Here is a 26,285-nt window from a genome sequence, read left to right on the forward strand (position 1 = left end):
TATATTCTGAACAAAGCCTAAAAATATTAACACAATGGTGAGTTTATTAAGACGGTGAGTTTATTATTTTTAAAATTTAGAATTAACTTTCATTTAAATCGTTTGAACTTCTTTAAATTATTTTTTTTTAAAAATGTTCTTAGCTAAAAGTTCTGCTTTCATATTTGTTATAAAGGTTATTCATATTGTTCAAGATTAATTTAGTTCATAACTTTGTTTTTATGCAGATGTTTGAATTTCAAAATACATTATGGGTTTTTAGTTCGTTCATCATTACAGGTGAGACTCATTCCCAGCTAACACAAAACGTTCAAGAAACGTTCGTAGGACGTTAGAAACGGTCGGGCACGTTCAAACAACGTTCCAAGAACGTTTCCAACGTTCTTCGAACGTACTTGAATGTTTTGTGTTAGCTGGGTTGTTTTATGTTAACGTAAAAATATTTGTAAAAGTGTTCAAAAGGAATAAACAGTTTCTTTACTCCAGGATGGCTTTCCGCATTTTTTACTTCTAGTTAAATTAGTTCTTCGGACTACTAATAAATATGTAGTCCTAAGAATATCTTTTATAATTATAGCATTAACTTATTGCAGCTAATTGTTACTTCAGAAATTAATAATCTGCAGGACACAACATGTTCTAGTCGCTCTTAGTACGTCCGTACTTCAAGAAAAAGAAATGACATCTGTAGAAGCTGAAAAACGTTGTTTCTGTTCAAAACGCTGTATCTAACTACTGAATAAAAAACATAAGTCATTCTAAAGTGGATTAAAAAGTCATAGCAATAGTACTTACACTCAGTCCGTTGAGCCCTAAAATACATCAAATTTGCAGAACACCTTGATGTTCAGTCCACAAGATTGCATAGACAATCTATTAAATATCTTTGTCAATGTTAAGGGTGGCGTAAATACCCAATTGACAACGTTATCAAATTAAATGGGTCCCATACATAAAAGGCTCTGTAACAAATAGATTATTACAAGTATTGTTAATTTTTATAAAATTTTTTTTTTCAATTTCACATTAAAACGATAGTAGAAAAAGTTCGAATATTAGAAACTTACTTCCATCCAAAAAACTTGTTACAAGTACGTATATGCGTTCGATGATTTTAAAATAGGATTAAAACAGCAATGTTAAGTTTTCCTTAATGATTTAATATTTTTGTTGCTATCAAAAAACAAGAAAAGGCAATAAGTGGAAATCAGATACGTCTAGAAAAAAAAAATGGTCTCGATAAATTAATAATTTTATAATTCAACATTCAACTTTTAGTGCATTAGAGCATACTTGCAGTATTAATTGTATCTTTAGCGATAAAAGAAAACGTGTTACAAGGCGTTTTTTTGACGGTTTTTTCAGTGATGAAATACCCCAAGGTCTTTGCAAATCTTTTAGAACAATAAGTTCTTTTACAAATGGTGGGTACAGCACTTTTACTAAATGAACATAAAGTTTTCAGGTAGGGAGTTTACAGTTTCATAATTCAACTTTTCAATTCAAATTCGTCTTAATGGGATGAATGCTACTCAACTAGAAGAATCTTTACAAAACATCATTCAAATATATTCTAATGAGTTTGGAGAAGAACTGGATATTAAAGTTATTCTGTAGTAAAAGGAAGACTTTTTAAATGAAATTAAGAAGTTCACAACGGTATCCAACGTCTTTTAAAGAAGAGTAATGCTGGTGATTGTTATTTGCCATTTTAAAACAACAGTTCATTTTAACATTGCAATGTGTATCTTCAGTTGATATCAAAATAATATAATATAATCCATTGCTTACTTTTATGTGTAACTGTAAAATCACTACACATAAAACATAATTACTTTTTGTCACTTATGGTCTTCCCAACACGGATAATGAGGAATGACTGGTGAAAGGAACTGCAGCAATATTTACTAGAAGCAAACGTCTAAAAATTACCAAGCGTCACTGCGTTTCTTCTATGCAAAATGATGATGAACGAAGTTAATTGTGCAACTGGGCTATAAATATTGACAATGGGGCTGCTCAACCGCTGAAACGGCTGCTCAATCGATTAATGACTAATTGAACCCAAAAAATATCTAAGATTCCCAAAAAATACAAACAACAAAATCTCTTACTCAAGGATTCACTCCTTTCGATGATTATTAAAATTAGGTAATAAGTAGTTGAACTACATGCAGAATTTGAGTTAATTGTTGAATGTAAATGTAACCAAGCAAAACTTGGTGCTGTTACCTTGCTCTACAGCTGTGCAAAGGAATAGCAAGTGTTAAAATGATCGCTTGAAATAAGTCTTAAGGGAATGGGGAGGCAATAATTTACTGCAATATTAAGGATTAGTTCCAACACAATCAATTGCAACATTCATAATGTAATTAATTATAAAATTGCTTACATAAAAGGTGCAAGTGTAGTTTAATCTGTATATATATATATATATATATATATATATATATATATATATATATATATATATATATATATATATATACAAAATCTTATCAAATGGAAAATTATACTCAAACTCTTTCTTTAAAGGCACTTCAGATATAGTAGATTAAAACAAAAATATTGGAATTAGGAATGAAAATATATACTTTAGTGTAAGAGGGAATAGGAACTTGGAAAGAAACACGGATTTGGGAGTTGAAAGAATAATGAAAAAAAAAAAGATTCCAACTCTACTATTAATTATTCTCTCTCCCTTTCATATTATAGAACTGGTTTAGAACTAGTTTAACTAAGTAAAAAATGCTTTCCATTAATTTAGTGTCATGGCAAGCGCAAGTTTGATGAATTAAAAAATTCTTTCTTTGTCCAACGAGAAAGCACATATACATTTCACACAATAATCGTTTTGCAATAATCTTTTTTTGGAAAATTAGAAGTTTTTTAAGCATCCTCTCATCTTTTCTCCAAAGCTTCAACTACAGAAAAGATCCATTCTCTTGACTCCCCAATAACTCTTGAATAATTTTTTTCACTGAATGATTTTATCATATAACTCAGGTGATTTTAATGCTTCATATGAAGACCACACCTATAGTCCTTTATCCTGTTAAAGCAGTCCATAAAAATGTAATATCCAAACTTCTTAAATGTAAAGCATGCATAACATCCAGATTAGAAGAGTATTCCGGATTTCCATTAGCATTTGAATTGCAGCAGAATGAATGACTGTTTACAAGCTTTATCACAGCACAGCACAAACAGTTGTTCAACCATAACATTCTCTTATCACTTGTGGATATTAAAAGCCAGTTTTATACCTTTAGAATTATCTGCTTTAACTACACCAAACAAAATGTCTCAAGAATCATCAGTGTTATGAAATAACACAAATTACCCCAATGTTTCTTTCTAGAGAGATTTCTGAGTAATTTTGCAATAAAAATGTATAACTAAAGGGTTTCATTTTGATGGCAAATTATTATATGGTTGCATGATGACCTCCCTAAAAAATCACTCTATTTTAAATAGTTTGTTTCTGTTTTATTTCATTTCATCCAGATTAAACTAAATAACAATATATTGAGTTCTTAATTATGCTCTTAACTCTTAATTCTATAACACAAATTTATTTATCTAAAGCACTTAATGTAATTATCATAAAATAGTGAAATTCAACGCTATTTACGCTCTTAAAATTTAAAAGTTCTGAGGTTAGTTTAAACAACTAAAGAGGATCAAGAAGTCCTGAATGTTTGTATATTTGCCACCTGTATTTACATAAAAATGTGGTTTACATCATTTAAATCACATTGCTCTGACGCAAAGATTTAATCACTTGCTCTTACTCTGGAGAGGTTTTAAAGAGAACTCAAATGACATTGAACCACTGATTCAGTCAAGTCAGAACAATTTTTTTTAAAATGCTAGGATCAATATGAACTATGCATTTGCAAAGTCTTATCTACAAAGACAATCTACCTTACACTTACAATAGATATGAACAGTTGATATTAATTGTGTAGAACAAAATAAGATGATGCTCATATAACAAAACATTCTAATTTATGCTAATTTTGTGATAAATTTGTTATTATAATTGTTATAATTGTTATATATTGTTATATGTAATTGTATATTGATAATTGGTGTATATATAACCTCATTGTTACCTCAGATACTTAACTTTTGTTCAACTCCAATATAAAAAAATTTTTTTGTTAATTTTTGTAAATATTTATTACATGTTTCTAAAGCAAGTGTTTCTAAATTTCAGCTGTGTTTTGCCAATGTGATAAACCACTCATCTTAAATAACTGGGTTGGTCAAATTCAATCTCCTGGTTATCCAGAATATGATAGTGGTTTGGATTGCAAATGGATTATAAGTGTGTCTAATGGAAACCTGATTAGTGCAGAGTTTAGAGATTTTGCTGTAAGCATTTTTTATTTCAAAACCTATCAAGTAAACTTGATATTTAATTTTGTGTAAATGAAATCTCTTCAACTTTAGTTTTAAACAAACTATGTTTTTAAAATGTTTATTTTTTTTAGATGACTTTATATGCCAATGCTGTGAGTGCACTGTTTTTAGATCAAATACATGTTATTGTTTACTGTGTTGTTCTTTTAAAATTACTTTTTAGAATTACTGGCAATTGCAAATTATTGTTTTCAGTTTAAAAATGAAATAACTATAACAATAATGTAACAATTCAAAATTTTAACTACAAAACAAACCTTTCATTTTCTGCTTGTATTCTCCAGAAGCGAGCTTCGGATTGTAGAGATGCAACTGATTGGGTTATAATAAGAGATGGAAATACCACAGATAGCCCAATGATTGATAAACTCTGTGTTTGGAGAATGGGAAAAAAAATAATTTCATCCAATAATTATTTACTTATTCATATGAAAACAGAAGAAAGACACAGAGGTTTTCGACTAGATTTTCAAGGTACTTCCAATATTTCATAAAATCTTTCCTACAGATGTATAAATGTTTTGTACTTAAACATAAATAATCTATATTTATCTTACACAACTTTTTCAATTTAATAATTTTAAACTTACCAATTATAGTAGAAAGTAGAAATATTTAGGAACTAATCCTGCATGGCAACATCTGTATTTTATTTTTGTTTTATTATATTTCTATTTTATATTTTTAGTTCATTTCTTGCATTTCTACCCAATAATTAATTTTAATAGGTTAATTTTTAAGAATTCCAGAATGCATTTTTTTTTTAGGTATATGCACTTTAAAAATGAAATTATATGAAGGTATAATTGAAAGTCCACAGTTTCCAAACAACTATCCATCTTCATCTTCATGTGAATGGACAATTGATTTTGGTCTTGGATTTAATATTAAACTGCATTTCAGCAAGTTCCATCTTGAAAAGTCTAACTGTAGTTATGATTATGTTGCAATATTTGCTAGTCCAAACATCACATTCCCATTGCAAGGTGAACAGTTTTGTGACTTGCCACCTCCTCTTATATCTGTTCAAGGACCTATGACTCTTGTTTTTAGGTCAGATCATGATACTGAGCTTGAAGGATTCCAAGCTTTGTATTCAGCAACAGGTTAGCTGTTAAATTAAACTAGAATTTTTAGATTTAAATACTTCCTCATTTTCTGAACTTTCTATTAAATAACCTTTAAGTTTAGTAAGTAGAGATTCCCTCACTTATTTTTTTTTTTAAATGGTAAGATTTAAATGATGGGAGTGGTATTTCAAAAATATTTTTTATTACATTAACAGAAAAATTACTTATTTACAATAATAAAATGATAAATTGTAAAAGTTAGTTTGTTTTTTTTGGATAAATTTACATACTTTTTACTACCTATATACTTTTATTGAGCTGCTTTTTTTTTTTTATTAGACGTGAATGAATGTTCTATTGATAATGATTGTCACTCTTCTGCATTTTGTACCAATACATATGGTTCCTATATATGCTCATGCAAGTTTAGCTATGAAGGAGATGGCAAGTCATGCACATGGTACAGAGGTAGAATAGAATAGTTTTGAGGAAAAGGTTTCTAAAGTAATTTAAAAATTCAATCTTTAAATTACTTTAGTTTTGGCAATAATTTTTTCTCCACAGATTTTAATGAGTGCCTTGAAGGTAAAAACAACTGCCATAAATATGCAGATTGTGTGGATACCAAAGAAGAATTTGAATGTGTTTGTAAAAGTGGGTTTTCTGGTGATGGAATAAAATGCTCAGGTAATATTTTTATAAAAACACTTTTAATCGTTCTTCAAGTAGACAATTGTTTGATTGTGTTTAAATTTAAAGCACTCATTTTTTATAGATGTAGATGAATGCTCTGAGAAGTTACATAACTGTCACAAAAATGCTACTTGCACTAACACAATTGGCTCATTTAGATGTAATTGTATTGATGTATATGAAGGTGACGGTGTTAATTGCAAAGGTAATTTTTTTATATATAGGAAGCCCTCACCAAAATTAAAAAAACATTTGGGCTAAATCATTTTTGTATTTTTAGATCGAGATGAATGTCAACTCCAGTTGCATATATGTCATAAGGATGCTGTTTGCCTAAATACAGATGGTTCTTATTCTTGTAGTTGTAAAAAAGGTTATCTAGGAGATGGAGTGAATTGTCATGGTAAAAATAAAAGAAATAAATAAAGAAAAAAACAAAAATACTTATTTAATTGAACTTCTTTGAAATTGATAATTATTGTAAAAAGTGCTATTCATTTTTTAATCATCTGAACTTAACCTTAACAGATGTAAATGAATGCAAAGGAACTTCCCATGGATGTGATAAAAATGCAGAATGTACCAATACTAGAGGGAGTTATATATGTTTCTGCAGAAAGGGATATAAGGGAGATGGATTTACTTGCACAGGTGCAAAAAAGTTATACTTTTTCAAAATATAAATATAAATCTAGTATTCTGGCAATTTTTTTTTGTCAAAAATTTTTGTTCAAGAATTAATATTTTACCAAAGTTTATATGGTCAAAAAGTTTGTTAAGTTTAATGTGTTTTTATCCAAGATGTAAATGAATGTAATCAAGATAGTCTTCATAACTGCCATAAAGATGCTGATTGCACTAACTCTATTGGTTCATATCAATGTTCCTGTAAAAATGGCTTTGAAGGAAATGGGATCAATTGTAAAGGTAAAATAATGTTTTTATTATTAAATTGATTTGTAAAATCAGTTTAAGTTTCAATAGACAGCATTTTTACAGATCAATATATTGAATTATAATTTTAAAAGAAAAAAGTTACATTGGTTCTTTTTAATAGGACTTTTTATTTGCCACTTTTAGGTTTGCCACTTTTAGGTTTTTTCATGTAAATTATTGTAACAGGTTTTTTAATAAAAAGCAATTTTGCCTGATTCTTATGTTTTTGGGTGCATTGAGTCCAAAAATAAATATAAAAGTTGTAACAATAAAAATAATAATAAAAAAGTTGTATCATTTACCTTTTGTCACATTTGAATTCATAGAATGTGAGAAATTCCTTTTTTTACCTACTACCTGTGCTATTTACCATGCTAAAACATATAGTGAATTTAAATGAAATTAAGTTGGAAGAGTTGGTCATGTGGGTGTTAAGCTAGCTTTTATGATATCTCAGCTATTCCTTTTTCCATTGTATTTGAAATCACTTAACAAACAAGTACAAACTCCAGCTTATTATAGATTTAAACGAATGTGTTCTTGATCTTGACAATTGTCACAGAGATGCAGTCTGCTCCAACACCAATGGCTCATTTTTGTGTAAATGTAATGTTGGATTTGATGGAAATGGTACACATTGCAAAGGTTTTTGTTTTTCTGTTTTATTATGTATTTTCTATGTATATATTTTTTTATGTGTTTAGTATTTTTTTACTTTTGCATAAATTTAGTTTTAAAATTAGATTGCATTTTTTTAATCAAAGCTCTTTAGTAATTTTTCTCTTTAACATTTTTTACTTTTTACTATCTTTTATTTTATCATTTTATTAACCTTTTTATTAACTTTTTCTGCTTTTTTTTATCTTGTGGTAAAAGGTTACATAAGGTATTAAAGGGTAGTTTTGTGATGCAAAAGGTTACATAAAGTATTAAAGGCTAGTTTAAAATTTTCAAAAGTAGAGGAATATCACCAATTCTTGTCATTGATGATAACCCTTAATATAGTAACAGGTTCAAATAATTTTTCATTAACAACTTTTGAATTTTCATACGCATCTGCACATAAACATCTCATTTTTTCCTTATTTTGGAAAAAACCAAATCCCCCCTCTTTTTTTTTTTTTGGTTTTTAATTTTAAGAACTAGTTAGATGGAATATAATAATATAATAATATATAGTAATATAATAGAGCAATTTTCTTTTGCTTTATATGATGTCTTAGTTAATTCTTCTGACACATCTTTTGTAATTGCCTCACACATTTTACAATATTACCATCAATGGTCTACTAAACTTGCTGGATCAATTCAGGCAATTCAGTGATACCAAATAATTCCATCTTTAGTCTTAAATTCTTTATGAAGTCTATATAAGAAAAATCTTTCAACTTTTAAATACAACATATCAAAATATCTCTAAATTTTTCTTAGTTAATAGTATGCCTTTAATGTATAGTGAGTAAAATGCAAGATTTACAACAACAAAAAATCCTTGAAATACCTTATGTACCCTGTGTATTTAAAATAGCAAACACTTCTGCATTTAAAAAATGTATCTGCATTTAAAGAGTCATGCAAAAAATTTTAGACCTAAATGAATGTCTTTTGGGCACCCACAATTGCCATAAAGATGCTGTATGCTTAAATACAAAAGGTTCATTCCAATGTTCATGCCTTGATGGCTTTCATGGAAATGGATCAAGTTGTCAAGGTAACTCATAAAAAAAGTGTCTTAAGAATGCTTTTTTAAGTCTCAGATTTAAAATCAGCAGGGGAAATTTTTTGTTGTTTTTTCACACTGTTATTTATATTAACATGTTGTCTAGCTATGCATAATACCGTCTATGTCATTGTATAATTGTTTTAAAATAATGTACACAAAAGTTTTTTTATAATTCAGATGTTATTATTTTCTTTTTTTTATGGGATAAATGCTGATAAACATTAATCTGCATTTATGAAAAATTATAGATTTAAATGAATGTGCTCTTAAAATTGATAACTGCCATACAGATGCAAAATGCAGTAATACAAAAGGGTCTTTTTTGTGCACTTGTAATCCTGGATTTGAAGGGAATGGTACATATTGTAAAGGTATAGTTTATATTTCTTTTGTATTGTTACGTAAATATAGTGTAAAGTATATATCTAAAATTATGGGATTGTTTTGTAACAATACATAGTTCTCTAAGTAACACATTTTATAATAATTTACTAGATTCAAATGAGTGTTTGCAGGGCAAACACAACTGTCATATGGATGCCAGTTGTTTAAATACAAAAGGTTCTTTTCAATGTTTATGTAATAATGGTTATTTTGGAAATGGAGAACTTTGTGAAGGTAACAAACATCTATAATTTTTTTTTTGTAAAGAAAAAAGTATAATAAAAACCATTTTAGTGACCAAAAAAATTAATATTCCAAAAAGTGTATTTTATTAGGTAAGAATTATTCATTATGCTTATACAGAAGAATTATTGCATAGATATTTAATGGAATAATGACAATAAATAATACTTTTTATTATAAAATGAATTCTTTTTTTTTTTATTAAACTTTTTTTTGTCTAACTTTGATCAAATTAAAATAATCAAGTTAGATAGTACACAAATCTTAGTTGTGTATTATCTACCATGATTATTTTATGATTAATGAAAGCTACAACTTCTTTAATATTAAAGTGAAAAGAAAATTTTGTTACAAAATGGCTTTACCAAAAATATATGTTTTTACTATATATATAAAATTTGTAAAAAAAATAATCAGATTTTTTATTGATGTGATAGCTGAATCAGTATTAGAGTTTCACTTTAGAGAGTTTCTTTAGAGTCTCTCTTTAAAGAGTTTTTGGGAGTTTTTTTTTTACTTTTTATTACTTTCTAATACTTTACTTTTTATTACTTTCTTTCTGTTATTTATTTTGGTTAGATGTTAATGAGTGTAGTAGCAACCCATGTCATAAAAAAGCAACATGTAAAAATACCAAGGGAAGTTATCAATGTAAATGTCAAGATGGATTTGATGGAGATGGATCTATTTGTGAAGGTAATTTTTAACACTATAAACAAAAAAGTAGTATTTTGTCTTCTGTATATTCTGTGTATACAGAGGTAAGTGTAGAGGGAGAAATTTTAAATTCTAGCTTTGTTTTAGACATTAATGAGTGTGATAAGAATACAAATAACTGCCACAGCAATGCTGATTGTCAAAATGATCTTGGCAGTTTTACTTGTACATGTTTGAAAGGTTACCATGGTAATGGGACACATTGCTATGATGTGAATGAGTGCACATTAGATCATAAATGCTCAGTAAATGCATATTGCATAAACACCAAAGGAGCATACAATTGTACTTGTAACACTGGATATATAGGTGATGGTACTGTTTGCAATGGTAAGTTTGATCTACACCTTTTATATTAAGTTTGATGTAGGTGTATAAACTTTTGAATAATTTTACAATATTATTATTTATTTTTGATCTTTAAAGTTATTTACTAAATTTTTCAGATATGGATGAATGTTTATATAAAATTGCAAATTGCCATAGTGAATCAATATGTACTAATAATATTGGTTCTTATAAATGCTATTGTAAAAATGGATTTACCGGAAATGGGGTTTTCTGTCAAGGTAGCCTGCAAAAATAGTTTTAACTTCAGACTTTTTTGAAATTTTAAAATAGTGATGTATTTTCGTGAACTCTAATTTATTTTAGAAAAGTTTTAAATACTACGTTTTATATCATAGATATAAATGAATGTATTGAGCAACGGCACAATTGCCATAAGGATGCTGTGTGTGTGAACACTCATGGATCATTTAGTTGCATTTGTCAAAAAGGTTTAACTGGAAACGGAACTTATTGTCAAGGTAACTTTCTCAAACATACTTACAACTTTTCAAATCAGTTCATTATTTTTTATTTTAATAGTAAAATAATTTCTTTCTGACTATTAAAGTGTGAAGACACATTGAAAAACTGTGTATACTTTTTGAGTGAAACTAAAAGTAAAGTCTTTCATGAGAATCATGAAAATCATGATTGAATATTGTTGTTTTGTAAATTTTAGATGCAACTAAACAAACATTATTAGGTTTAATAAATGATAAATTGAAGAGATTTTTCATTTCCCAATTTTGAAAACCGTTATTAGTTAACATTTTTAGTATTTTTATTTTAAGATATATTGGAATGTTTAACTGGTCATCACAAATGTCATGTTGATGCTATTTGCAAAGAAATGTATGCATCACACACTTGTTTATGCAAAACAGGTTATGAAGGAAATGGGGAAAATTGTGAAGGTAAGCTGTGTTTAGAGTTCATCATAGGGTTTCAAGAGATCAACATGTTTGTTAGCTTTTAAATTTACTTACCAGATATAAATTTACTTACCAGATATAAATGAGTGTGAAAGAAAAGATTTAAATGTTTGTAACAAACATGCAGTTTGTACTAACACACGTGGTTCCTTTGAATGCAAATGTGAAAATGGTTTTATAGGTGATGGATTTGTTTGCATTGGTAAGTGAAAACCCTTTGCTTTAAAATTATTTTGGTTTTAAAGCAATAAAGATTTAAAAATATGTTAAAACAAAGCTAAAACACTAAAAATGTCAGCTAATAACGGTTTTCAAAATTGGTGAAAAATTAACTAACAAGATTAATTTTTTAATTTTTTTTTCCAGATGTGAATGAATGTGATGAAAAAAATGACAACTGTCATAGTGCAGCTCAGTGCTTGAACACCATTGGTTCATTTAAATGTTACTGCAAGAATGGGTTTGATGGTGATGGTGTTAATTGCCAAGGTAAAATTCTTTTAATATGATAAAACAAACTGTTTTGTTTGTTTGTTTTTTTAATAAGAAGAGTTTCATCTTGAAAATCCTAATTATTCTATATATGTAGATTTGGATGAGTGCAATCTTGGTATATTTTTATGTAGATTTGGATGAATGCAATCTTGGTAGAAGTATTTGTGATAAAGTGAGAGGTTTATGTATTAATACAAATGGTTCTTACACATGTGCTTGCAAAGAAGGAATGATGGGAGATGGAGTTAACTGTAAAGGTGAAACAGAATGTTGTCTAGGATTTTGTAAAATTAGTTTTGCTATTTGATATATTTAGGTTGTTTATTTGTGTGTGTATTGATATTTATTTCTGTAATTAAAGACATAGCATTTCCAATTTAATTTTATTGTTCTACTTTAATATAACTAGGAAAAAATATCAACTTCTTTAGACTCGCTATCCATGTACTCCTTCATAGTATCAATCTTGAATCTTGGTTGGAATACTAATTTGCTTGATAGATTATCTGCTGAGTTTAATGAAACGTCACTTTATATCCAGCAGCAGGTAAACATTTTATTAAACATGGCTTTCAGATAATTTTTGTTATTTTTTAGCCAGATTTGTGAAATTGTCAGATATCTTTTTGGTATGTAATTGTTTATATAAAACTTATACTGGCCATTCAACCCTAAAACTGTTTCTTTACATGGTTATGATGTTAACTTTTATTATCAAAATTAATGGATCAGCAAAACATCTTCATGTCATAAATTTAAAAAATATTTGCAGATAGCAGAAGTTTACAAAGGAGACCCTAAATTTATGGCATCTCGAGTACATAAGTTGAAGTAAGATTCTTTTTTCTTACTAAAAAGATTTTCAATTCTGTACACTTTAAAATTGTAAATATTGTTTAAAGCTGTGCATACACTATAAAATTGTACATAAAACCTAAAAGTGCTATGTGTATAACCTATGCACCATTATTGTACATGAGTATGCATTCCAATATATATCAGTATGAAATTCATCATGAATATGAAATCCATCTATATGAAAAATACCTAAGTATGAAAAATAAAAAAGCATCTGTTTTTTCAATAATTAAAAAAAAGAGTTAAAATATAAACATTTTTATTTAAATGGTTTGAGATAAATCTAAAACAAGCAACAAAACAAGTTTTTTACTTCTTTTAAATTTTAGGTATGGTAGCGTACGTGCAACTATAGTTATAGAGTTTATTTCCAATGAGCAAGATTCTTTTGAAAAGTTAACAACAACTGCCACAAGAGGATTTATTAATGGCTTAAAAATAGATCCAAGTTCATTTAAAATTGATAAGTTAGGTAAGTGTTTGTAATTAAAAAAGTTAAATAAAGTTTCTTTAAGTTTATTGTTGTAGTAATTGCTGGTCCCCTCTGCTCCAAACACAATTTTTAACTTTCTTTTCTTTTTTTTTACACTTCGTATTTCACATTTAAATTGTGAGAATGTGTTTAATTTATCTTTTCTTGTCAGCACACTACACATTTAAACTTCCAAACATTTTATTTTTGTACAAAAATATACAAGAATCAAGAGAATGATTAAATAATTTTAACAAGAGAATGATTTCAATTTCTGATATTTAAAATATCTGTGCTCTTTTTTCTGTAAGCTTATACTTCAAACCATCTAATACTTCAAACCATCTAATACTTCAAACCATCTACTACTTCAAACCATCTAATACTTCAAACCAATCACAGCAATCCAGCATCCAGCAATCAACCAATCACAGCAATCCAGATTTAAATTTTCTTGATAATCTTTTAACCTTTTTTTTATTTGAAAAATGCCAAACTTTTATAGAAATATGTTTTTAATAGATCATTGAAAAGTTTAAAAATATATTAAGATATTCTGAGCAAATAAAACTTTAAAGAAACATATTTGTAAATGGTACATAAGAATTTACAAAAATATTTTATAGTAGACTTATGTCTAAAAACAAAAAAATTAATTATATGATGATATATTAATTAATTCTACGATGATATGAGTATCAATGGTTATTTTTATTAGGTGCATGTAATCCAGGCTGCTCCTTGAATGCATATTGTATAAATTCTACTGAGAAGGAGCAAAGCTGTATATGTCATGAGGGTTTTGAAGGAAATGGATATATATGTATAGGTATAACTTTCAAAATGAGTTTCAAACTATGTAAATACTTCAAGTTAGTAAAATAATTTCTGTGGTGCTTATGTGTGTTTGTTCATTATTATTTTTACTATCAGTTAGTAATTCTATTCTGTTTATGTATGTGAATATTACATATTTAGTTTGAACTAATTTACTATGGCTATAAAACCCACACATTCTCATCATCCTTTTTTGGATTTGTATTATTGTTTTCAAACATTAGATTCAAATGAATGTTTAATAATGAATGGTGGTTGTCAGCAGCAATGCTTTAACCATGAAGGAGGGTTTTTTTGTGCGTGCAACTTAGGATTCATATTGGGTTTAGATCAAAAATCTTGTCATGGTAAATAAAAGTTACCTTTTTATTTTCAATAGATAATAGATAAACCAGATAATGTATAACAGTAGAATATTTGTGTTAACCACTTTCAGTTGATAGTCATGACATTAAGTCAAAAATATTTCCAAATTCTTAGTTGATACAAAATTATACAGCGTAACTAGTTATTGCAAAAAAAGTTTTGAGCAAGGTGTGATGTGGCCTGAAACTGTTGGAGGTCGAACTGTTGAAGATACTTGTCCCAATGACAACAATCATGGTATCTTAAGTAATATTCTTATTTGTTTCTAATGGAGAAAAGAAGTTATCTAGTCAAGTTAGAAATAAAATCAGAAAAAATTGCTTTAAAAGGTTTTGTTTGCATTAAGGATTTGCCACTCGTACCTGTAACAAAGATGGCACATGGAATCAGCCAGACCTTTCTCAGTGTGTAAAACGATCCTTGTTGCAAATACATCAAAGAGTATAGCATTTTACTTTTTTTTTTTTTAGTTATTTATTACTAGTTACTTATCATCCATGAAGTATTTTAAAATGTTGATCTAAATTTATTATTAAAGTAACTTTATGCAATTTTACAGATGAAAGTGATGTTTAACACACAAAATGACTCTACTGTATTTTGGGTTATAACCAATACCATTATAGCATCTTTGTTGAAAGAGACTGTTCCAGAAGTAAATGTTCTCTATGGTGGAGATTTACTGGAAATAAAGAAGATTATGGCAGAAATTTCATTTGAAGTAGTCTATCATCTAAAAGGAAAAAGCCTTAATGATTTAAACATTTTTCTTAATGTAAGTAAAATTGTTTTAATATTTTTAAAAATTGTTTTCACTTCTCATAAAACTGTATAAAAAGATAATCTTATATGAAAAATTTTTAAAGAAGAAAAGAAGATAATTTTTATGGTTTTGAAAATATGATTATTTAAATTTCAGGACTTTGCCTCAATATTTTGCCATGTATTGGATGTCACAAATCATTATGCATGGCATGGCTTACCTCAAGTATGATGTAATTATAAAATGTTTTGCTAAAACTTTCTCTTACTATAACACAAGCTTTTAAGTTAAATATTTCACAGCTTTTCTATGTAAGTAAAGCATTTTTGAAGAGTTTATTTGAACTCATATGGAAAAGGTGACTTTCAAAACTCTGAATTGTTTGTCTTGTCTTTGATTTTAACTTATAGAAGAGCTGTTTTCCATTATGTTAATTTTTCTTTCTCCAAATGGCTGTAAATTCTATTATCTTAAGGATGTAAGGTGCAACAATAACAAAGCACATTTTGCTGCACACAAGTTTAATTTTAAAAAAGACTAATAAAGTTTTTCTAGTTTTTTGTTTTTTAAGTTTTTAAGGTACAAAAAAACTTATTTAACTAATCCTGATCATATTAAGTCAGCAATCAAACTTAAAGTTTGGTGCCTGATATATCAAACCGATGCATTTAAAGTCACCTATTTTGACAGTTTCTGAAATTAAGTTGTTACATTTTAACATATTTTTAAGTTTTTTTTATATGTTCTATTTTTTGATATATATTTCTGTATGTCTAATTTAGAGCATAAATGTTTTAAGTGGCTATTTGAATGAGTTTGAGAAAATGGCTGGTGTTCTGGCAGAAAATATGATTGGCATGATGTTAAAACACTCAATCAGCGAACCAGAGTTTGTAAATAAGCTGCAACTTTTTTCTGCAAACAAAGAGCTTGGTATTTTAAGTTATTAAAAAAAATCAAACTTTCTTTTTTAAGTTGTTTTTTCAATAAAAATTTATTATTCACACAAAATGTGCAAATAAAAAAATGAAATAAATCAATTGTTATGTATTGTGTATTTAAAAGTTAAATATTTGTATTTTACTGTTTTAATGCAAAAGTGGTATTTCATAGTTGCTATTCTTTATTTGTAGAAATCAATATTCAAATTGTTGACATGAAGAAGTTTAATGCATCTTTTGAAATTAAACCATCTGTTACAGCCAAGAACTTTGTAAAGTATCCACAAACTCTTTTTCAAAATGAAATTTACAAGCTGTTACAAATGCATGGTAAAAAATAAACTAAATTTGTCCAATCTACCAATTCTCTATAAATTGCATGGTATTTCAAAAGGTACTTTCGTTTTACAAAATTTAGAAATTTTGTAAAATTAATGTATTTTTTGAAAGAAATTTTATTTTATTTTTTAAGTATATAATTATTTTAAATAAATATTTAGTCATTAACTTAAAATACTTTTTAGGTAACTTTAGAAGTATTGGCTGCTGGGCAGATTATTCACAAGATTCTTCATTATTGAAACTAGAAACAAAACATGAACTTCTTAAAGATAGTTTTATGAACAGATTAGATGCAGTAAAAAAATGTGCAATTGTTGCTGATAGTCTGCACTATAATGTTTTTGCAATTCAGGACGGAGGGATGTGTTTATCTGGTCCAAATTTTCACACTGCATTTGACAAAGATGGTGCAGCTCAAAACTGTGAAAATGGAAAAGGTGGAAGATTGGCAAACAGTGTTTATGAACTTCAAAGTATAATTAACAATTGTTTCTATTTTACTTGTGCATTTCTCTTTTTTTTCTTGGTAAAATCTTTTTTCTTAGTAAAAAAATCTTTTCAAATTTTTTGAAGAAAAATGGCAAAATATTTTATTCAACTTTTAATTTTAATCATGTTAAAAAAAAAATTGAATGAAATGCTTGTATTGCAGAGTTCTACTCGGGATTGCTTACAACAACTCATAGAAATTTAGGAGAACTTCTTTTGGAGCTTACACCAAAAGAAGAGTAAGCAAGTTGTTTTCTGTAAAAATTTCATTTATAAACAGTTGTCTTTTTTGAGGTTAGTTTTAAACCTGCTAAATGTAAAAAAAGTTAAAAAAATTTAAAACTTTTAGTCCTCTTTTATCTTCATCATCAACAAAAGTTAAAATATCAGATGTCGTGGTATCAACTTTGATCTTAAAACACAAACAGTATTTCAAAACTGTTTCTCCAATAGCAGTCACTTTTTTTGAAAAGGTACATTATTCATGTTTTCCAATTAAAACTTTTTAGCAGTTAAATGTTGCATGTTACATACAGAAAACCATATGTGCAATTTGTTAATTACAAATTTTAGTGAATTAGTATTTAATTTTGTATTTAATTTCATTTTAAATTTTTCTTTAATTTTTACTTTTATATATTTTTTTCCTGTTTAATGATAAATCACATAAAAAGTCTTAATAGGAAGTTCATGTAACAAAAGCCTTTATATAGTTTTGATCAATAAATATTTACATTTAAGCAATTTGAAGATTTGAAGATTTAAAAAATTAAGAAATTGAAAATTTTTCTTTTCTTTAAAAGTTGTATATTGAAGAAATTTAAGATATAAATATAAATAAACATCAGCTTTTTAAACAGATTCTTAACATTTTTTAGGTAGCAAGTTTGGATGATGTGCATTGTGTTCAACTTAAAAGTAATAATGGGTATGTTTTGAAAAAATCCTTTTTTTTTTATCAGTTGTTTACAGTTCAAATTAAAATGTAATTTATTTACCCTGTTATGAATGCTTTTTACAAAATAGGATTAGTTATTGGTCAAGAGATGATTGTGTAAAATCTTACCATGGGGAGTATCATGTTGTTTGTAGTTGTACAGTTTTGGGGCATCAAGCTCTTGCTTATAACTTTACACTTAAAAAGGTAATTTGTAATTTAATTGACAATTTACAAAATTTAGAGATTTTTTTTATTTTAAGATCCTTGTAGATTTAAAAAAATCAACTGATCTATCTTAACAGACTGATTTGGCAAAGAGCTTGTCTTACTATCCAACTTTATTGTATGCTAGCTTTGGTTGGAATTGTTTATGTCTTCTAACTACACTGTTTCTCTATATAAAGTTTAGGTAATAAATATCTCATTTTTTTGTGTTTAACTAGATATATTCAAATACTAATATTGTTATATGAACACACAATAATGTTGATATAAATAATAATATTATCATTTGAATATAAAAAAAATGTTAAAAATTTTAAGTTAAAATGAAATTATGTAAAACCTGTAAATATATTTTTCTAAATAGGCTTGGAAAAGTTGCTATAATCTTTCAACTTAACTTGAGTGTAACTTTGATATTAATGGAGGCTGTTTTCATTTTTGGTCTTGGAAATGAGCTTTTTTTTATCGAAAGTGTGAGTTGTTTCTTTGAAGTCAACATACATAAGATATTTCTTTGAGTTAATATATTAATATGTTAACACATGTTACTAATATATTAACATGTTAACAATATTTTAGTAGATTAACATCAACATAAGTTAGTATGAACAGATAAGCAAAAAGACATTTTTTTAATTCTATAATTTGTTTTAGGTTTGGTGTAAAGTTATGACTGTATTATTTCATTTCTTATTAACATCACTTTTCTCATGGCTGCTTGCTCAAAGTTGGCATACCTATGTACAGTTAGGCAACTCTTCTAAAAATAACAACAGTAATAAAATAAACACCTGTTTACTTATTGGATATGGTGTTCCATTTTTTGTCTCTCTATTTGGTTTAGCAGTACTATATGACAGCTATGGTTTAAAAACTCAATTGTAAGATTGACTTGTTTTTTAAATCTTTGATATACCTTATAATATAATGCTTAAATAAAGCTATATTCCAATTACTATTTTAGTTGCTGGATATCTAATACATTGCTTCTTTCACTCTTTATACCACCAATATTGGTTTTAGTAGTTGTAAGTGAAAATATTTGCTTTTGATTGGTTCAAAACAATTCTTTTGGCTGGATCAGGATGAAGAGATTTCAATTGATTTACTTTTATTTATAGATTAATATAATATTTTTGGGTATGATTGCTGGCGTTTATTTTTCACCTCGCTTACCTCCATTCTTCAGCAAAGAGAAGCTAACAACTTTTGATAAAGATGAATTTTATTTCATAAGGTAAAAGTAAAAGATTATAATAGGTTATCAATATTTATAAAAATTATATTTACATTTTTTATAATAACATTATAATAATTGACAAAACCATAAAAATTTCATGTTTTCTAAGCAATTTCAATAACTATCCTTGCTGGGATAAGAGCTTGCAAATAGTTAGTTTTAAATTTTACATGTGTTCAGTCAAGAGGTCCCTGAACTTTGATCTTTGGAAATTTATGCTGTAACAAAAGATATGGATCGAAAGAAATCAGTGTTTCACAAAACCATGGTAATCTCAAAACACTTGCAGTTGTCAATCACCACTCTTATTGATCCATAGTTTAAAACAAAATATAGTTAACTAGCAACAAAATTGAAAAAAAAAAAAAAAAGAAATGAAATTTTAAAATTTCTATATAAAAATTATGCTCTAATAAATCTTATAACAGATCATGCAACAGATAATACACTAGTATTTAAAAGTGCTTTTATTATTGTTTTTGCTTTAAAAAAAAATATTGACATTAGGTGGAGATTATTTCTTTATTTCTTGTTTAATTTTTAGCTATGCCGTCTTTATATTTGGTTATGCCATGATCAACTCTATAAGACCCCTCATTAATGTTAAATAAGAAGAAAAGATTTAAGGATTATTGATTAAACAAAGTGAACTCATTAAGTAGATTTAAGGTTTATATTAGGAGGTTAGGATAAGTTAGGATTAGGGTTTATATTAGGAGGTTAGGATAAGGAGGGTTTGTATTAAACATAGTTTAGCATTTATAATTTAAAAATAGTTTTAGCATAAACTTAAGTCTGATGTATATGTACATAATTGGGTTTGATAGATTATTGCTTGTTTATAAAATGGAAAGTTTCATTAAATAGTTTATTGGTATTTGCTGTTTTAAATTGCAAAATTATTGATGGGAAACTGAGAAGGATGTTAATGGGAAACTTTAACCAGGAGAAGATTTAATCAGTTGACTGCAAACTGAGTAAAACTGACTATGAAATAAATAAAATTATAATAACTATGCACTTTCTAAAGACTGCAATCTATACCCTGCTTACAATGAAAGGATAAGTTACAAAAAAATAGACAGGGAATGTTGTACTTTCTTATTAGTCAAATCCAAATTTCTAATTGTTCTGTTTCTGTCAATCTACAAAGCCTGATAAACAATATTGTTTCTCTATTTTTTAAAAACTGAAAATAATAACTTTTGAGCGCTTGACTCTTATAATCAAGGTTGTGTTTGATGGGTCAAATGAGGAGTTTACATGAAAATGATTAGCAATGAATGAAGCAGAAACAGTGTTGCTGTAGAAGAGTGCTTATTGCTCTCATGCATTGTCTCTGCTCAAGAGATTGTTGAATATTCTGGTGAAATTCTTTGGACAAATGAAAAACCTTTACCAAACATTTACTTTCAGCATGTTAGGTTCAAGTACTTTAAAGAAAATGAAGAGGCTGTTACAGAAGATTCCAGCATCGCATTGTCTAAGAAGGAACTCCAAACCACATAAACAGTCATAACATTTTATTTTCTAAGTGCTGAACTAGGATTGATTACACTCCTTATCATGATTTTGGTTTAGTAAGTGTGAATAATCACAAAACTCTTTCTTGGGAACAATTTATAATTTTCCAAATATTTTGTAAAATACATGAAAAAAATGCATTCATGTATAGTAAAATTATTTTTGATATTCTTATCTACAAAATTAAACTTACTCTTATCTACAAAATACAAAGTATGAATACTTTTTTAAAAAATGTGCTCATTTAGTGCTAAGAGATTAGCACATGCAAAAATTATGCAAAATATTTTCAAAAGCATTGCTATTAAAAACATCACTTTGAATTAATTTACAAATATTTTTACCGACTTCTTTTTACAAAAATGTTTTTTTTACAAGATTTTCTAGATAAGATCTCTAAAATCTAATTGCATTTAAAAAATTAAATTGAAAAAAAAATTTGCAGTCAATTTCTGCCAATAGGAGAAGAAAGGGACATTTTTTAAAAGTAAGACATTAAGTAGCTATTGGGCTGAAAACAAATAATATTAAATTTGAGTTTCAGATTAGCTACTACTTAGAATTTTCTAAATCAAGATTCTATACTAAACTATAAATGCTGTACTTTTTTTCAGAGATAGTATCCGTGGATCGATTATTCTACTACCTGTAGTTATCATCACATGGGCTTTGGGTTGCTTAAGGATGATACATGACAGCTCATACATAAAATACGTTTTCCTATTCTTTAACACGTTGCAGGTAAATATACTTTGAGCAATTACATAACAAAGTTTTTGTTAAAATTTATTACTAAAATCACTGATTGATATTTTATTCTATTTTTATCTTGTTATATATAGTAAGACTAAAAATATGATTTGAATCTGAATTATAACATTTTTTAGGGAATATTATACTTAATTGCATATGGCATTTTAAACAGAGAGGTATTTTAGCATCATTTTATTGTTTGTTATATTTCTAGTTACACTAAAAACTTTGCAATTTCTTCGATTAGAAAATAATGAAAAGGTAATCATGTTAATAACATGAGTGATATTTTATTATTTATTGTTTATCATTTTTTCAAAATAGATTATGAAAGGAGATAAGTTATGGAGTTATAGTACTGACTATGGGCAAGATTCACCCCGCATAACTTCATCAGTTGTTAAACCAATGAGAGCACATAAACGTAGCATTTACAATCATGGACTAGAACTTTCCCCAAAACTTACAAAAGTATGTATTTTTTGAGTTCTGTTCCATATTCCGAGATAAGTATTTTCCAGAAAAATGTTTTGGTAACTTAAAAAATTGTCCTACAAATCAAAATTTGTTTGCATAAAAGTATTAAGATTGGATTACATATATAAACATCAAATGTAATACTAACTAAAATGTAAAATCATAGCTTTTGGATTACAACCAGTTTGGATAACAATCGGATTACTTTACTTTAACAAGTTTTCAATATTGAAAGTTTTATTTACGGTTTAAAATTTTTAAAAACTCAAGTTTAAACTTGAGGTTCAGTAAAGTTTGAGCTGCAATCATTCGGAAACAATTGCAGCTAAAGCTTTTGTACCCCTTCTAGGGTTACAAAAGCTTTAGTTAGTCATTTATTGATGGAAAGTCAAAAACTTCAGCTCAAATCATTTCCCAGTTGAAAGCGAAGTGTTTTAAAAAGTGAGTGATACCATTAGAAACACAGAGGTGGCAGGTGCAGATAAGATCTTAGATTATATTGAAGATAAGTATAATGGAAAGTACCATTGAAAAATCTTTATGCTCGAGCTTTTTTTAAAATCAAGGTTTGAAGTGCTTTATAAAATTTATTGTTAATTGTTGAAAGATAGAATTGCATATTCAAATAGGGTTCACTTTTCAATGGTGCTGACCTTTTGTATTTCTTAACCTCTAGAAAAATCTATCCAAGGAAATTTTTCTTAGAGTTAACTTCTGAAGAAGATGAGGTTTATTTCTATATCTTCTTCCATGGGTATTGTTTCCTAATACAAGAACTTGAATGCTGTCTGAAAACCCTGTAAAATTTAATGAAAAATTATGTAAAAAGCTTTGTAACTTTTGAAAATAAATTTTAAAAAAGCATCAAAAGTGTTAATTGTTAGTTTTTATTGTGTTTTTATTTTTCTTAAACTTTTTTTTTTCTAGGCTATAGCATATGATGGAAAAAACTTTCTTCCTCAGAATAAAGGAAACATTCCAGATGAAATATATGAAGTTCAGGTACGATTTATGAAGTTTAGTATATACTAATGGCAGGTATTAAATATTTATAAATAATTACATCTAAAATAAATTTATGAAATATAAAAAGTTTCGAATTCATTAAGTTTATCATATTAATATTAAATATATATTTATATATACATATAAATATACATATATATATATATATATTTATATATACATATTATATATACATATAAAATTAAGTTTATCATATAAACTTGTAAATTTGTAAAGTATTGTTATAAATATATAAAACTATGTAAACTTCATTTAATTTATTAACAGTCTTATCAATGGATTTTTGAGTTTTTTGCCTTTTAATATGTTAATCAAAAAAGCGTTTGAAGTTTACAAGTGTAAACCAAGTTAATCAAAAAAGTGTAAACCTCAAACGCTTTTAGCTATTGTAGTTTTGTATTATTGTAGCATTCTAGTATTGTAGTATTGTATTAGCTTCTGATTGGCTATAAAAAACTTCTAATAGTCATTAACTACAGGCTATAATTTTAACAAACATTATGGCAATAAAACATTAAATGAGAGTTCTATATAAAGAGGAGAATTATTTCACAGTGCTAAAGACGATTTGTAAAAGATTTTTGCTTGTGCTGTTTTAAAAAGGGAAACGGTTTGAGGTTCACTCTTAATATATAACCTTAATTTAAAAAAAAAGGGAATAATTATAAAAAAGTCATCAAGAAGTTTTTTTGGAGAAACTATTCTGCTAAAAAAGCTATTCTTCTTCGATCTTCCTAAAAAGAGATACTCAGAGTATAGAAAATAAGTAGATTAAAATAGATTCAAGTACACACTCCGACCGATGTATGAAGGTAATTAGTTCCAATTTGTAAGTAGATAAGCAAAGTGATCAGTTTGTGTTTTCACCACCATTGATTTTCATGCAACAAGTTTTCAATTATGTCTTGGACTGAATACCAGAGTTGGTGGAGCAAAATGTAAATGTCTTCTTTGTGATTGAATGACGTAGTTTACTTACAGTTGATAACAAGTTTAACCCTGTGTCCCTGGGTTAAATCATGTTTTAACCTAGCAGGAAAAGTTTTGAAGTTTTAGGACCTTCAAACCTCTGAGCAAAGTTTTTGACTGAAATTACTTTTTTTGGTCACCAAATCACAATCTAGGTCACCCAGAATATTGGGCTATATACGGCTTATTATAGTTTTTTAGCGCCGTGAACCAATCAAAAAAATTCTTCCATTAGTTCTGTAGCCACACTAATCTGACTCAGTATTCAAGATGGTTCCCATATGACACTCACAACTGTTAAGAGAAATGATAGCGTTTTGGAGTGTTCCAATTTAGAATTCAGTGATTCGTCAGATGACAATTTATTTTTTAGAACGCATTAATTAGATAATTTTATTTTTTAGAATGCATTTTCTTTGAAATTACCTATAATGAGGAACATGAGCTCACTGGATATGTAGACCTTACCTCAGTTCCCAGCACTTACCTCAGTTCCCAACTTACGGTGTTCGAAAAGATAGGGAGACTGCTTCCCAAACGAATTGCCTCTTCGCCGTTTTTCACGAAGGAGTAAAAAAAAGTAAAATGCAAGCAATGCTGATGCTGTGCAGTACTGATTCTGTAAAGTACTGATGTTGATGCTGATGCTGTACAGTACTGATGCTGATGCTGATGCTATGCGGAGACGAAAAGATCTAAGGAAAAAGCACCAAAATTCGACAGAAGAAAATTCTTCATCGAAAGGAAAGTTTGTGGCATGCAAACCTTTTATTAATTTTAAATCCAACAAACAGGAAAACAACTGCTGTCGCTAACTAGAATGGTTAAAGATGCGTTTAATGTGTAGAAATAAAACTAGGTGTTTTGAAGTTCTAGTACACGCTGAACGATGCAGACGAGTTCTATGATGTAAATCTCAGAGGTTCCGGGGAATACCATTGAATCTTAGCAACGCTTAGTTTTAATCCAACATCTAATTTAACCCAGCATCAAATCCCATAAACAAATAAGAAGAATAAAATTCCACAAAAAAAAAATAGCGATACGTCGCATACCTTATGCGTTAGTTTCAACCCTTTAAGACACTGAATTGCTTATATAAAGGATTAAACTTGTCACAGCAAAAGTTTTGCTATTTTTATTTCATAAACAGTTTTACTTTAAAGAAACTTCAGAAAATTCATTTAATCTTAAATTAATCTTAAAAGGCTGATATTGAAGTTGGTTCTTTTTTCATTATTATTCCTTAAAAACCGAAAAACATTTCATATCTATAAGTTAAGAAGTCCAATTTAGAAGTATTAAGTAATTTAAAAAAAAATTTGAAATATATATTTCTGTAAAACATCCCACTTCATAAAGTTTTAATAAGTTTTAGGATTTTTAGGAAGATTCCTTAACAGAATTTAGATAAATTCAAATTCCTTTTTTTTTAAAAAAAAAACTTGTCCGTACAATTTCTCTTTCTTTTTTATTTAGAAGCAATGGAATACTACAACCGACTAGCAAATCCTTTGAATCGTTCGTTATTATTTTTGGTTGGAGAAAGTTAAACCAAATTTTAACATATTTTTAAATGATTTGCTTCCAAACAATTTACAACAACCTTATTTTACAGTTATTCAAGTAGAGTCCTGTATGTAAACAATATTTATGAAATCTCATTATTATTCTCATTATTATATAATAATGGGAATAATAATGAGATTTATAGTGGTATATAATAATAATATATTATATAATTATATAATAATGGGAATAATAATGAGATTTATAGTGGTATATAATAATAATATATTATATAATTATATAATAATGGGATTAACTTAGGAATATTATCAAGAATAAGTTCTTCAGTCAAGACACCTTCTTTTAGGAAACCTAATGTCTAAAATAAACAAATGCTATTGATAATATAAAACTTAAAATATACATATTTTTTAAAATGGTGAAGAAATATTTTAAAAATTATGAAATATAAGGAAAGATTAGAGTCCAATACACTTATTTATCAAGACTATAATTGACTATTTAAATATATAATTATATAAAATTATTAGAAAAAAAACATTTACAATTTGTTCTTGAATATACGTCGTGAAAATGAAACAA

General features: G+C 27.2%; 1 protein-coding gene across 14 annotated transcripts; it reads left to right on the top strand.

The window, feature by feature from the left end:
• On the top strand, window positions 1–25,855 carry LOC145183742 (cadherin EGF LAG seven-pass G-type receptor 1-like). 14 transcript variants are annotated; one of them, XM_090080433.1, is made up of 50 exons: window positions 1–54; window positions 228–279; window positions 4,223–4,380; window positions 4,500–4,520; window positions 4,713–4,902; window positions 5,196–5,534; window positions 5,838–5,966; window positions 6,063–6,185; window positions 6,274–6,396; window positions 6,472–6,594; window positions 6,720–6,842; window positions 6,993–7,118; window positions 7,650–7,772; window positions 8,716–8,838; window positions 9,099–9,221; window positions 9,346–9,468; window positions 10,057–10,173; window positions 10,282–10,524; window positions 10,641–10,763; window positions 10,881–11,003; window positions 11,316–11,438; window positions 11,533–11,658; window positions 11,823–11,945; window positions 12,083–12,208; window positions 12,383–12,498; window positions 12,724–12,782; window positions 13,139–13,281; window positions 14,000–14,110; window positions 14,343–14,465; window positions 14,599–14,721; window positions 14,831–14,925; window positions 15,044–15,259; window positions 15,404–15,472; window positions 16,030–16,180; window positions 16,381–16,518; window positions 16,713–17,003; window positions 17,183–17,258; window positions 17,369–17,492; window positions 17,898–17,947; window positions 18,046–18,163; window positions 18,262–18,368; window positions 18,549–18,657; window positions 18,839–19,065; window positions 19,149–19,212; window positions 19,306–19,421; window positions 21,563–21,689; window positions 21,836–21,877; window positions 22,026–22,172; window positions 23,106–23,180; window positions 25,653–25,855. In XM_090080433.1, the coding sequence occupies exons 2-50, from the start codon at window positions 228–230 to the stop codon at window positions 25,677–25,679; spliced, it is 6,147 nt and encodes a 2,048-aa protein (XP_089936559.1). In that variant the 5' UTR covers window positions 1–54; the 3' UTR covers window positions 25,680–25,855. The 14 variants fall into 14 exon arrangements, 11 of the variants coding, with proteins under 11 accessions (XP_089936559.1, XP_089936557.1, XP_089936565.1 ...); XM_090080431.1 differs by having other exon boundaries at window positions 2–54; window positions 14,599–14,730; XM_090080430.1 differs by lacking the exon at window positions 1–54 and having other exon boundaries at window positions 136–279; window positions 14,599–14,730.
• Window positions 25,856–26,285: the final 430 nt, after the last annotated feature.

The sequence above is a fragment of the Hydra viridissima genome, unplaced genomic scaffold, assembly GCF_058129835.1.
Source record: "Hydra viridissima isolate aposymbiotic clone 2 unplaced genomic scaffold, HvirCarnegie_v1 scaffold_2, whole genome shotgun sequence".
NCBI classification, from domain to species: domain Eukaryota; kingdom Metazoa; phylum Cnidaria; class Hydrozoa; order Anthoathecata; family Hydridae; genus Hydra; species Hydra viridissima.

Bases quoted from the DNA above. Each gene is read 5' to 3' on its own strand.
- LOC145183742 (XM_090080430.1), top strand. From the start codon at position 222: ATGCAGATGTTTGAATTTCAAAATACATTATGGGTTTTTAGTTCGTTC. The intron at 4,521-4,712 runs GTGAGTGCACTG...TGTATTCTCCAG, and splicing joins TGACTTTATATGCCAATGCT to AAGCGAGCTTCGGATTGTAG. The intron at 11,439-11,532 runs GTAAGCTGTGTT...TTTACTTACCAG, and splicing joins AAATGGGGAAAATTGTGAAG to ATATAAATGAGTGTGAAAGA.